Genomic DNA, 14,637 nt, shown 5'->3' on the forward strand with positions numbered 1-14,637 from the left:
TATATAATGTATATTTCCATTTGCATTTATTTTAGACAAAAGGACAAAAGAGTGAGTATCTGAAGAAAATTCCAAGGGAAGTGATATATTAGTATCAACTACCAATAATGAGAAAGTAAATATAATTCAGCAACAGCTTTATTAATATTCTAGAGTAGCTTTTTATAAAGTCTGTTACTGGGTTTTTTACGAGTACCCTTCTAAACAGAAGTAATTTCACTTTAAAACAAAATAATGTTTGCACCTGCTGTAATGACATAAACACTGTGGGAGCTTAGTATTACCATTTTGTGTTTCAACTATTGAAGTTTGTTCTTCTGCTTTGCAAAATATTAGCAAATCCATCAAATGCTCTTTTCTTCTTAACAAAAAACTGTTCCTGTCCTGAATCTGTCTGACTTCTTTGGTTGAGATTTTCACTGGAATTTTGGATGTGTTCTACAGTTGTATCAGAATGGTTCTCCAGTTCTGTCAAAGTAGTATGATCCTTCATCTTGCTGGAATCAGTGCTTTCAGAGATTGTATTTCCTGTAGGCTTTTGTGGGAAGGAACATGAACTGTATGGTGTACTTTCATTGAAGACACCTTGTGGGATTGTGAACGAATATGTATCCTCATCATCACTCTGATCCAGTTGGAAGTGATCATCTGTTGTGAATTCTGAAGAATTACAAAGATGAAGCAGATCTGCCGTAGGATTACAAGTCTGCATTTCATCAGGCAGACTGCAGCTGCTGGTATCCTGTAATTCTGTGAATCCATCAGAATTTTTCTCATCAGAACCTCCTTGCATTTTATCTGCACAAGCCTGCTTCACCTGTGGTAGCAAGTCATCTTGCTTTGTAACAAACATGAAATGTTTTTCAAATGTGTGTTCAGGTAGCAATTGAAGAGATGATTCTTTGCTGGAATGTAGCAGTGATGGTTCTTTTACAACTTCATTCAAGCCAGTATCAATAGGAGCAAAAATAAAGCCACTGTCCTCAGATGTACTCATGTTTCTTCTTAATGTAATGTCTGCTTCACCATCATTCTTTTCAGGGGACTTCCTGGCTATGTCCTCATCTGTACTTCCTGCTGGTGCATTGTCTTCTGTACTTCCTGCTGGTGCATTTTCTTTCTGTTCCGTGTGACTGAAGCTGAGGGAATGCTGTGGTTCTCTGGGAAGCAGAGACAGCTGCAGTCCATCCTCTTCAGAAGTTTTCTCTGTGTCATATGTGGGAAAATGTTTTAACTTAAGTACCATGTTACCAAAATCTGTACTTTGACAGTAGAGAGAATCAGAAATAGAGTTTTGTGCTGTTGACTCTGCATTAGTAAAATAATCAAATGTATCTGGAATTTCTTGACTTGAAGAACTGACTGTATCTGGATCTGACACACTTATGTGACCACTGCATTTATCAGAATGAGGGGATGCTGTTTCATACATGGTGGTGTCTGATCCATAATTAATAGTGGTTTCAAAATAATAGGCACTGTTCTCTTCTTGATTTTTCCAAATCTGCTGAAGTTCAGCAGTAATGGCTGGAGACTCTGGCGGTGTTGCGAACTTCTCAGTTCCACTGTCTGTATTCGTTTCATCTAGTGATGACTGATAGACTGGCAGGTTGTCACTAACATCAGGCTGTTCCAGTTCAAAGTCTGCTAAAGAACTACAGTCACTCATTGTGAATGGAATCCCTTCAGCTGAAGAGCTGTCACCAAATACATCAGCTGAAGCATTTTTTTCATCTGAATATATCGTTTTACAGTCATGCTTTGTAAGGGGAGAGTTTTCTATTATTTCATAGATGCTTAAATTCTCAATATCTGCATCTCTTCTGGAGCTACTGGGTGAAATAAAATGTACAATATCACTAGGTATACTTTTGTTGCCATTTAGACCAAGTTGTTCTTCACGGCTTTGCATTCCCTGCCTAAATTTTCTCGTGTGCCTGGGTTCATTATGTGAAACAATACCTTTTCTTTCTGGAGCACTTGGTGTAGCTTTTGTGATCTCAGACTGCAGCAGACCAGAGTTGTTTCTTACTTTCCTGTTTGGTGTTTGTGCATTGCTGTTCCGGTAATCTGTCCTTAAAAAAAATAGTCCAGTATCATAAATATCTGTACTTTCATTACTGTCTATACTAGTTTGGACTTCTGGAAACACTGGTATTTTCTTCATGTTGATCTCAGTATTGCTTGGTTTCTGGTACTCTGCTTTGGGATTTGGTGAATGTACACCATTGCCAGAAAAATTTTGATACACAGTAGAAGTTTCTGTAGGAAAAATCTGTGTGTTTCTTAAAGAATGCTCATCACAAAACAATGTATTATGCTGTGTATTTGTTGGCTTGCTTGCAGAAGGCTCTCTGCTCAAGGTTTCATCTGAAAAAGCCTGATTAGAATATGTCTGTTCTGAACCTGAATTTTTGTTCCTGCGCATGAGTCTCCAAAGTCTTTCCAGGTAGGGTCTAGCAAAAGCACCCAGACAAAAAGCACAAAGAAATGTAATGACCACAGAGAGGGAGACAGCCAGTGCAAAGTTTGGCTGTGTTTCGTTCTGCCTAAAACCAGTGTTAGTGTCCCTGGCTTTTCTAACCAACAATGCTGAAACTTCTTCGTTCACCTCTATACTGTAAATGAGATACTTCTCTTTTCTTGTATTGAAAAGACACAAATATAATCCTTCAGCAGTTTTCTCAGCATTGTGTATCACTAAATTATTCATTTTATCCAGTGTCATATGAGGAAGACTCTGATTTTTTGAAATTCTGCCCTTAGGTGTCCACCAAGAGATTCCATTGCCTGAAATGAAAGAAAATACAAACTCAGTCTTTGTTAAAAGCATAGTATACTTGGTTTGCAGGGTCCAGTGATGTTTTTAAGAGTGTACACTGGACTATCTCTCATAATTTTAACCGTTTATTATAAACCCCATTTTCCTTTTATCCATCCCGAATAATTTGACATGGTACAAAGCCTGTTAAACCGTATCGCGGGCCTGTGCCCACTGCCTGCCATCTAAAAACACACTACATACGGGGTCTTAATTGCAGACTTTACAATTTGTATTTTTGGCTTTGTCTTTGGAACAGCTTTTGTTCCCAGCTAAGTTTTGCTGCAGTCCAGTGTGCTGATGTTTATCCAGGTTTTTGTGACTCTTTTTGTAAACAGACAAAGCAGGTGGCATTTCTGATATTTTCTTTTGGGGATGAAGTATTCCCAGGGGAAAGCCTTACCACCTCCAAGTGCTATTAGCCCTTTAAAGTTAAACCATTTTGCCTTATGGCTCGTGACAAATACACCTTCTGGTCTAAGTTTGGTCTTAGTTTTCAATCTGTGTGGTAAATCTTGGCTCTATAGGTTTTGTTACTTATACCCTCAATGATCTCTATTAATTTTAAATGTAAGCGAAGTGTGTGCTACGGTAGCTGTATGTTTTTAGAAGAAATAGAAATCTTTTTTCTCTGCAAATAAACTTTCATTTTATTTTGCTCTAGCTGAACACTGAAAACTGTTGCATCCTTCTTGGTTTTCTACATGCTTCAGAAGTGCCATCCCATTATTTGGCCCTTTGTTCAGTCCAAAATGAACCAATACGTTTGCAATGCATTACTTACTGAAACTTACTTGTATATTAATTGGCATCACTTTCTCCTTTGATGTAAGGAAGGAGATCAAGAGTCAGTAAACCTAACTTTAAAATATTCTAAGCAGAATACTACTTTCTTATGAAATATTTTTGCATGTTAAACTGTTACTTAGTAATTTTTAAACAGTGTCTTTAGAAACATACTTTTAAAAACCAGATTTATTTGACTATTCTGCATTCATTTGGATTTTAGCAGCATTTGGATGGAGTGCCTGATATACATACCTCTTATGTTGTCCAAGTTACAGGTCAGCACTGATGTCCCTTTTGGGACTGTGGCCCTTTTGACCAAAACTTCGTCCCTGCAGTTTAAATGGAAACTTGAAAGATACAGCAGAGGTTTCTGGGAGTTGTTGGCAGACTTACTGTATGAAAGGCTCCATTTTTTCCTTGTGGAGTCAAAGACAAAATGAAATAAATGTTTAAAAGCATTTAGCCTGCAGTTAAATATCCAGGCATTCTTTGACAAATACACTTCAAGTTGAAAAAAGTTCAAACTGAGTAGTATCTGTGGTAGAGGGATTGTCAGAGCATTTCCACGGAGATCCAAAACCTATTTGGAAATAATTCAGAATTAATTTGATAAGGCTCACAATGGAATCCTTATTCCAACATCTTACAACAGTGTTTTAGTGTACAAGCACTTCTGTAGTTCTATGAACAATACATCTGCTTAGGATTTCAATAATGTTGATCTAAGCTTTTTAATGTAGATGAAAAGTTTAAATTGTGGTGTTTAGAATTCTCCCATTGTAGACTTACCTTTGTGTGAATAGGGAGCTGCAGGGCTCTTGCCATGGAAGGGATGGAGGTAGAAGGGGACATGTATGTGTTTAAGGCAGTTATAGATTGGTTTGTGGCATAGAGAAATTGTGAATTTATGGTTGTATCTTGTACATTTTAGCATGTGTTTTCCTACATGTAAAAAGCAAATATAAAAAAATATTTTCACCATTTGCTCTAGTTTTTTATTTATACACTAGTATTATAATAAGAATCATATAATCATGCTTAATAGTTGGTAAATAATATCTTTAATGATTAAAATAAAATATTCTAACAGTTGCATTGCTTTACAACCTGTAATTTGTTGAGATCTCTGAAGGCATCTGGATGAATTTTAGTTATCTTGTTGTTTCGCAGGTCAATGTCCTTCAGCTGTGAACAGTTTTGAAAATCTTTTGGGTCAATATGTTGTATGGCATTGGATGACATATGGACAGTTTGTAAAGACTGCAGGAGGCCTAGTCCTAGGAAGAAAAAAACCCTATTTTACATTTTATAGTCTTGTTTTCCCAACTGCATCAAGTGTCTTTATAAAATGTTTTGCAACAAAATTCCTTCCATTCCACTATTGCAATGAGTAGCTGCAGCCTTTGTGTTATGCCTTTCCTGATCAGTGGTTGTCCCATTCTAAAAGCTGCATAGAATCAACAGCTAGCACATTAAAATATTCCGTTAATGAATGTCTTAAAAACTGACACTTTCATAAAAGCACTAGCATTTCTTTGTGCTATCAAAATTATTTTGATCTCCGTACTTTGCGCAAGCTTCTCTGGAGAACTAGAGGTAGGAAAGGAATGTGAAAAGGGTAAAATATATTGAGTTGACAAGTTCCTAATATGTTAATTGTAAGTAAAAGATAAAGATGAAAAAGGTGATACAGTATCTCCTATCCATTTGCATGGGTGGTTTCATGGGAGTTTTTCATCTGTGGAATTATTTGAACTATATTCTTAGGATGTAAAAGAAATGAAAACAAAACCATGTTGTTGCTTGTGCCCGTCTGCCTGTGAATTATGAAGCATGGCAGTATAATCTTCAGTGTATCCTAGTTACAATAACATCCACGTTACATCAGAACACTTGGTAGCTGGAGACACCTCATTTTTCTGAGGTGCTGTGAAGGCAGCCCTGAAGCTCCAGCCTGCAAGGCCCAAGGGAGAGGCAGACATTTGAACACTCAGCATTCCCACTGATGATGAGTGTTCAGCACCACAGTGTCACTCTAAAGTGATTTTTGGGCATTGTTGAGAAGCTGCTACTTCTTAACAATTTTGCCCTTGGTGTCACCTTGTTTACCAGAACTAGCTTTTCTCAGCCAGCAGCTCTGTTTGCAGAGTAATTGATCTTCGGGTTTATTGTGAAAAGCAGAGGGAATGATTCATTCCTGGTATAAAACTAGAGGTGGGTGATAGGAAAGGCATACAGAAGTTCTGTAAGTTCATAAATTCATCACTGCACCTGTGTGAGGAATTGTACTGTGGCTACTTCCCTGAATTTAAGCTTGTGCCAAAAATATACACTGGTATGGCAGCAGCCTCACTCCTGGGGAGCTGGGAGAAGGGTTTCTCTGTGGGAAACCTCTGCTGTAGAACTGCTGTTTGTGTTTTCTTTCCAGAGCTTAAACCTCAGAATTTTAGTGAAGTATTCTGGACAAGAAGAATGTTTTGAACATGTATTTAAATGAATATAGGATTAAAGTATAACTTAAAGTATGGTGGTACCATGCACAGCAATTTGAACTTAAAAAATTTGAGTCTCTTATAGAAGAGGATTCATCTGACTGACCTTCTAAGGCATCTTTTAATGGGCAGTCATATTTATCTATAAAACCAAATCAAATCTTCATCAATGTATTTTATAATGTAAGGTTTTTATACTGTCTATATAGATACCTTGTCTGTACAAACACTACAAAATCATTAAGTGATATGGGTTTTCTTTGTGCCAGAGAATTATTTAACAGCATAAAAGGAGAACAGAACTTTTATGACCCTGTGTAGGGGAAAATATATTATCATCTTTGCGTGACTTTGTGGGGTAAGTGGTATTTTTGTCATCACTTGTCCTGTATTTTCAAACTCTAATGAATCTGATGGTGTTATCAGACATCAATAAATTCAACATATTGTATAGGACAGCATTGTTCATCTGGTAGCTTCTGCTTCATTTAAATAATTTGGCCACTATGAATCATCCCTGCATAAAGGTTAAGCTCCCAGCATAGTTCAGTGACCAGCAAAGCCTTTCTCAAAATCTCTTGAAACCTTACAGCCCTCTCCTGTTACACCAAGGTGTCACTGTGATTGAGTATTAAGGGTACTGAGCAAAATTGTTTGGAATGAACAAAATATATTTTCCTGTCTCTGAAATACTGAAACTGCAGGAAGTTTTATTTAATAGTGTTGATTTCCTTCTGAAGGGTAGTATGAAATTCATAGTCTGTAATTTTTTTGACCTTTAAGGTTCACAACTGGAATGTGGAGGCTGATGTTTTTCCAAAGATCCTTATTCTCCTTTCTATACAACAAGCAAGAATACTGCTCCAGTTATATTTGACTACTATTAACACAGTACAGTTGCTAAGACTATTAAAAAACCTAATAAAGTAAACAAACAACTGATTTACTTCTACCTCTATATTTGCCAGTGAAACTTTCCCTCACCTTAAGCATAATAAATTGGGAAAGTCACACTCTAGATTCAGTAAGGTATAGAAATTATATCCAAAACCAACCTACCCCTTGGGAGTCAAGTCCTTAAAGATTTTTGAAATGCTTACCTCTTGGAACTGTATTAAGATTATTTCTTTCAACTGACAGTACTTTCAAAGCAAGCAGGAGACGATCAACAATGCTGTACTTTTTAGACCCGTGTGCAGGTGTAGGCATATCCAGTGTGAGGGTGTGGATGGCATTACCATTGAGGTTTAGAGTTTCTAAAATGGGTAAATTTGTACAAGTAGTTAAAGTGAGTTCGGAAAGCAGGTTGTTACTGAGGTTCAGGTGTTTTAGCATCCACTCTTCATTTCTTCCATCAGAGCACACAAAAGTTCTAATATTACTGTAACTCAAATCAGCTGTTACTGCTGGTTTTGATGTATCTTCTGGAATAGTAGATATTCTGGTAAAAGAGCAATTCAGTAAGAACTGCCCATCCCAGTGGCACTCTGAACGGTGATGTGTAGCAGGAAGAATACGCTGTGACTTGGTTCCCACTGATCCAGGAAGATTAAAGTAAAGGACCACAGCTATGACATGCAAGTGAAGGTTATCCATAATATCTAAATCTAAAATGTAGAATTATGGTTAAATTCAGCACAACAAGAACAGAAAGTAAATGTAGTTTGACATTTAAAAAAACATTTTAAAAAATCAACACCAAATAACCACAGCATTACCAACATTCTGCATTAAATAGAATGGAGTCTTATTTTCAAAAAGTACATTAATAAACTGGTAACCTCCCCCTCCCTCCATCTATCCCAAAAAACAATTAGAACCTTTTTTTTCTTTTCCAGCCTTTTGTCGAGAAACACAGCTTCTTGGGAGCTTGAGATCTAACAACAGTGGAGACTTTTGAACTCGCTTCAGGTACTGCACACAATTACACTAAGCAAAGTCCACCACATACAATCTATGACAAAGGGGTGTGGAACAATTTTTATACTTCCAGTTTCTTACACATTCTTCATATTCTTAAAATAAACACTTCTGAACAGCAGCTGCATTGCAAAATTTATTGTATTATTTCAAAACAAACGTTTGAAATTCTACAGCCTTTCACCCATTGGAACAACCACCACACTTAGAGATGGTGAGAACTCTTCACATGCAAGTTGTTTCAGCGTACCCAGTATAGCATTTTACACAGGCATGTAGAATGCACTTTATACACAAAAAATCTTAAGTGCATCTGTGGGACTGAAATAAACAGTGTTCTACTCTATGTTTTTAATACATACAGAAAAATGTACCTTAGGCAGTTAGAAGATAAATAAATGCTCAACAGAAGGCATGTGTGGTGCCAACGTTTATCAAACTGCATAATATAAATGTAAAATATATTAACAATACATAGTGGCTAGCAAATTTGATAATTTATTTCATTTGGTATTTTTATGACTGGTTTTGCTACATTTTGACAAAAAAAATCCACACTTGAAAAAAAATTCTGCAGATCATGATTTAAGAGTACCTTTGTGACAAAATCTTTCAGCTGTACATTGCACACAGTATTTTAAAAAGAACTCTTGATAATTATGGGAATCCAATACTAGCATATAGACATGTCAGTATTAATCAGAGAAGAGCTTTAATACGTGTGTAATTTAGTTGACCAAGGCATTTTCAAGATGTATGTCAGCTTTGAGGATACTGCTCTTTATATTTTGTGTTTCCATTTGTATACAGAAAGTGACAAGCTGCCATTAGCATGAGTGACAATTTGAAAAATGTTAGTTTATTTCCTCCTTTTAACTGTAACAGAAATTGAGTTACCGCTTAGCAGCAAAGATGGGTGTAAAGCAGCAAAATGTGTGTTAAAGTGTTTAGTAACTATTATCTCTGATAAAAGTCTGAGGTCCATAAAGACAGTATGCAAAATGTTAGTACTTCCCCGTAATCTTTAGTGTGAGAACTCAGTGGTTTTTGCTACATTATATTCTGCTTATTCTGATTTTGTCAGAACGGCTCCACTGCTGACCAGCCCCAAACCCCCAACAACTACTGAGCATCAAAATCTGCCTTTGAGCAGTGAGAGAAATACAACTCCTCTGACCTCCCCCATGTGCTGTAATGCCTGACTTATGAATATCCCTCCAGCAACCACTTCCACCCATACACGTTCTGCATGAGCGTTTACTGCCTTCCATGAAGTTCAGAAATTGGGGCCTTAGAGTTGAATTTCTTGTTACAGCAGGAGCTGATTTGTATTTTATGGAATCCTATGTACTTTAAGCACTGTAAAACAAGGGTAGATGGTTTACCTTCATGTAACAAATAATCAGTTCTGAAGTTAATGTGCAAAACTCATGCAACTTGAAGGTAATGAAGGGTGTGCTTATCAAAAATCTTGTCAAAAAGCTGTTACAAACAGTTTTTTGAGACCTCCAATATTAAGATTACTTGACGCTACTGCTAAACCAAGCTATTTTAAACTGAAGAAATACATGGGGTGGGGAAAGAAAGAATCTTATAAATAGCTGGTTTATTTTTAGCTCAAAACACATCACTGCTGCAAATGCCACTGGAAGGCTGCAGCAGGCCCCAGTTCACCATACAGTTCACCATAGTTTCACCGTTGACAAATTCTGATACACATAGTCTGATGTCCTCCCACCACGTTTAGAATTACAAAACTGCAGTTTAACTTCAGAATTTAATTCCGATGTTTCAGTAATGCATCAGTACTGAAAATTATGGGGAAGGAGAGAACTGACCTCAGACACTGCTGCAACAGTTAAGCTTAGATTATTACCTATCGAGTAATGGACTCAGACACTGTTCACATTAGAGCACCTCGGAAAACACTATTTTTGGGTAGTAAGCAAGTTGTAAGTACATCTTTAAAAACGTACTTCTAATATAAACACATTTTGTAAGTATTTCACATAAATTAAACAACTGCAGAATGCATTAACTGCACAGACAGAATGGAAGTTCAAGCAACACTTCAATAACTGCAAGACTACTTCAAAATTCAAGTTACATTTCCATACTCAGTATTACTTTGCAAATATTATTTATGATAGCACAGTTTTTTTAATAACATGAGAATACATGGCAGAAATCATGTGATATTTTTAAGTGAATCTGGCATTACCCCTCAGTACACATCTGGTAAAGCACCTAAGTTTGGGGTAAATCAATGTATCAACAAGAAAGCAGAGAAAAGTCTGCCACTTCAGCCATCCTAGGAGAATCTATTTTCAACAAAAAGTTGACATTCGTGTTGAAGTACTTCAGACTGTGGTTATATTCTCAGCAGTCTTCAAGGTCTTGAGACAGGACAAAAACCTCCTCAAGAGACTACTGTAGGCAGTAGAGGTGTTGCCAAGATCATGTTCTTTTACATATATTCTACTGATCCCAATTCGAGAAGGTACTTCAGTATGCACGTACACTGAAAGCTTATAGATTCAGTGCCAGTACTGCAGCTAACAGGATGATGACCTAATACTGCTGACTGTAACAGCCTTTCCTTAAAAATACAGTGTAAGAAATGTTAGCATAAACTGCTGCAAAAAAAGAAACCCTTGAAGGCATGCAATTACTTCATACAAATATGTGTAAACACGGAGGAGAACTGTCCCTGCAGCAGTTTCTTTCAGTGCGTGGCTCCACAGGGGTTGACAGAGGTCTGGCAGCCCATGTTGTGCCCTGTCACCTGAACCTTGAACAGCGTCCCGTCCGCACACATGCACAGCTTGAAGCGCAGCCAGTTGCCGTTATTGAACTGTTCCCCGTGAGAAGAACTTGGCAGTCGTGACGGGCTGACCATCACAGTTCCGTTCAGGATGATGCTGTTTTCCTAGTAAGGAGACAGGAAAAAAAAAAAAAGAAGTTGTAGAATTACAACTTCTAATGTAAATAAGGCATATTGTTTTTGAGAAGGACAAGCTGGTTTAATGGATAAATAACACGTCTAGGATGGCTGTAGAATCAACAGTAAAAAAAAGGTATGTATGCAAATGTATAATTTTTTAATAACAATTACAGCAATGCCTGTGGATTTCTTGACTATATACAGCAATGTACTTTGCTATTTCAGTGGTGTATCGATATTGAGAAAGACAGCAGTAGGGTGACTTTCCACTTGACATTCTTATTAGCAAATGCAGTAAATATAAAATATGGACATGAAACAGGAAAGAGTGTTTGAATTCATGCATGAAATTCATTCACATTTGAAAGTGCATATACCTTTATTTTTATCCTTTTTTTCCATCGTTCTATATATACTACCATCTTAATCTCCAAAAATCTTAAAGAAATGCCAGTGAATCTTAGAGCAGCAGCACAGAATGCTCCAAACTATATGCTCTGCTCTTCTGGCAAACATTGCCATCCCTGGTTAAGCTTTCAGAGGAGATTAACTTCCTTTGGTATTCATGCCAGTACAGAGGCCAATATATTAGCTTTAACTGCGTTGTAGGTTTTTGGTGTCTTAATAGCGGTAAATCAATATTACCTGGAACTATTCAACCACTACTTAACTGCAAAGTAATAAACCATCTATTTAAATCCAAATGACTTCTGTGCATGAGTAATTTTATAAAATTTGAAATGACATAAAGCTACATCAGTTTACTATCAGCCTAGATTTGAAACTAAGCTGTTAGAAGAATTGCTTTAATTTGAAATACTTACTGCTTTAAGTTCCATGTTTCCACCCATTCGAAACTCAATTGTCTTGCCTGTGATGAAAACACCTTCATTTCCCCGGACAATGGCACGACCATCAACCTTTATGTTTAGATCGCTGGTTGCATTGCTGGTAATCTAAGAACATAACCAAAAAAGCTGTATTACACCTTAATGAAAATGTGCTACTTGCATTTGTCTGAGTAACTTTAATTACCTTAAGAGTAGTGCTGTGCAATGTAATAAAAACCTTGAATGTACTTTTTGCCCTTCTGCCATTAGCTTCTGCATATTTGTTATTTCCCACGTTCAGTTTCAAAACAAGATCAGTGAATTTTGGAAGGTATGTGAAATTAATTTTTCTTGTATAAAAAAACCCCAAATTTATATGACAATTTTATGAGATACACAGCTAACACTTGTACCAAATACAGGCTTCCTGTTAAGACAGATGATGTAAATTTACCCCTCATTTTCACTTAACCTGTTCCTCCTGTGTATTCATAGTTGTGAGTGGTTTTTCTGCAACACGATTGCTCAGTGTTTCCAAAGGCACACTCAACCCTCTATAAAACCACTAACCCAACTCTACTTTTACACAAACAAACAATGGGCTGTATTCTTATTACTTACAAAAGATAAGAGACATACCCTCTCTGTAGAGGCCTTTTGTACATTCAATATTTTAACTCCATTTGGCAGATGAAATTCATGGGTTTGTTCGTGGCTCAACAAATTCCATGCCAATATCGCTGGTAATAGAAGTTTTGTCTTTTTCCACGCTAAGCTTGGTTGTTCCTTGCTGAAATACAATCTTCAGAAACAAAGTCATGAACTTAATGATGTTTCAAATTAGCAATGTGAGTGTAATTCTCTAGTGTTGCTCACAAACTTTCAATTCATGTTATAACTTACAGGCTGATTATTCCCAGTGATCACCAAGTCTTCATTCCGTCTCCCTCCTACAGCGCTTTTATATAAGGGATGTATAACACCCATGTCAGACACTTGCTTAAACCGCAGTAAGCCACTCTCATGGAATTCCATACTGTCACAACCATTGGGACCAATTCTTACCACTGCCCAGATAACCAGGGTAATCTGAAAGAGAAACACATTTTCAATCATCATGTTGATTGTTCGGATCTTCCTACCACAATTATTGTATTAATTAGATGTTTTATTTGAACAATTATTAATGTCAATGTTTAAGTGAGGTTTAAGTATGAGTTTACTGTAGTCTGTTCCTATTGAAAACATCATAACACATTTAATTATGAAAAGCATTTAAAATTATTTTTAGACTTATTAGAAACAGTAGCTAAAATTATTTCTATATATATAAAATGTTAAATTGCATCCACAGTTACATCTTTCTTTTGTTTAAGGGTAACCACTGACTAAACAGATTTCCTGAACAGTTCAGCTTGGTATATACTTAACGTTGAACTGCAAGAATGCATCCTCAGAGATGGATGTGCAATTACAAAAAATAATTTATTATTTCTCATTGACCAAGCAATAAAAATGTGGTTATTAGAACAATGAAGTTTTAAAGTGCAGTACCTAGTTAATTCTAAATGTTCACATACAGCTCTGTAATGTAAAATATAACCATATTTTATATGCCATATATCCTGAATTCATATGTACTAGTAACACTTCTCATGGGGTGACCATGAGAACCGAAATAACCATGCCTGAATTGACACCATTCTTCCATCTAATCTTGCTCAGACTACAAAAGAACTAAAAAGAAAGGAGAAAAGTGGGAATCTCCTTCAGTACATTATAAGTCCTTGGCCATCCTGGAAGTTTTATTTTTTTAGTGAACTGTCAGAATGAAACACGACCTAATGTTACTTACGCTATAGCTATTATACTCACAATCAGATTGATGACGGCCAAAATAAAAAGAACAACAATCACACATATGGCCAAGTTGCCTTTCCTGCACGTAACCCTGTCTTATGGAGACGGTCTTCATCAATTGGAATGTATCCTGCTTTGAAGTTGCTGTTGTGCTCCTTATTAACGTTCCTGCGTTCCACAGCCTTCTCTTGCATAGACTTCTTCACCGGGCCGTTAGAGCTTTGCTGTAACACAGGGCATGGGTTAGCTTCAAAAGGCACGTAAATTAGCTACAATGACACACACATATGTATGCAAACAATGTAAACTGACTGGTGGAATATACTGGATATTATGTTGAGAATAATTTTTCCGTCTGCCACCCTGCTGTCAGAATACACACTTAGAACCACAGCAACCTCTGCTAACATAATGACTAAATTTAAAATCCAGATACTTTCAGACAATATATGACTTTAATATTTATCATGGCAGATGGGAATTATTAATTATATTGTTACAGTTAAAAACCTAAAACCAGCTACCAAGAAATTCATCAAGTTTTTACCTCTCAGAGATGATACAGGACATAATCCTGCACGTCATCTGCCAGTACACAGGATTTTAGTTCCCTCCGTGCTCATATGTGATAGACTCTCAGTGACTATTCAAGAAGAGCATGGTGGATACAGTTTTTAAATTAGTTTGACAGTACAGGGTTTGCATTCAACTCCTGTTGCTTGCATGCAGCATCGAGAAAGATACTGTGAGGCTTCACACCTGGCATGGGGAACTTGGCCGGAGTGGCTTTCGTGTAATAATCTGAAGTTATGACATTGTAAGGGATTTCCTCTCAATGTAACAAATTAATAGAGGAAACTCTTGTACATATTCGTAGTGAAAATAAATCTTTAATGTATCTTTGTAGCTGTCCAAAACGGAACGGTTTGTTATTTAGGGATTCACATGTTCAAAGAAGCAGCTTGATCTTTTGGACGGAAT

The 14,637-nt window shown here is 36.7% G+C and overlaps 1 protein-coding gene and 1 pseudogene across 2 annotated transcripts; both read right to left on the reverse strand.

The window, feature by feature from the left end:
• Nucleotides 1–203: 203 nt before the first annotated feature.
• On the reverse strand, nucleotides 204–7,698 carry LOC310923384 (uncharacterized protein; the record flags this gene model as incomplete). The annotated part of the gene is made up of 4 exons (XM_083885413.1): nucleotides 204–2,790; nucleotides 3,863–4,190; nucleotides 4,718–4,887; nucleotides 7,203–7,698. 4 exons carry the CDS (start codon nucleotides 7,696–7,698, stop codon nucleotides 296–298), a joined length of 3,489 nt encoding a protein of 1,162 aa, XP_083741539.1. The 3' UTR covers nucleotides 204–295.
• Nucleotides 7,699–10,724: 3,026 nt separating this feature from the next.
• On the reverse strand, nucleotides 10,725–13,877 carry LOC310923396 (beta-sarcoglycan-like; annotated as a pseudogene). The gene is made up of 5 exons: nucleotides 13,672–13,877; nucleotides 12,700–12,885; nucleotides 12,436–12,598; nucleotides 11,791–11,922; nucleotides 10,725–10,951 (listed from the first exon to the last, which is right to left on the reverse strand). The product of its transcript is annotated as a beta-sarcoglycan-like (transcript).
• Nucleotides 13,878–14,637: the final 760 nt, after the last annotated feature.

This window comes from Zosterops lateralis, assembly GCF_965231275.1.
Source record: "Zosterops lateralis genome assembly, contig: HAP1_HAP1_SCAFFOLD_51, whole genome shotgun sequence".
Lineage (NCBI taxonomy): Eukaryota > Metazoa > Chordata > Aves > Passeriformes > Zosteropidae > Zosterops > Zosterops lateralis.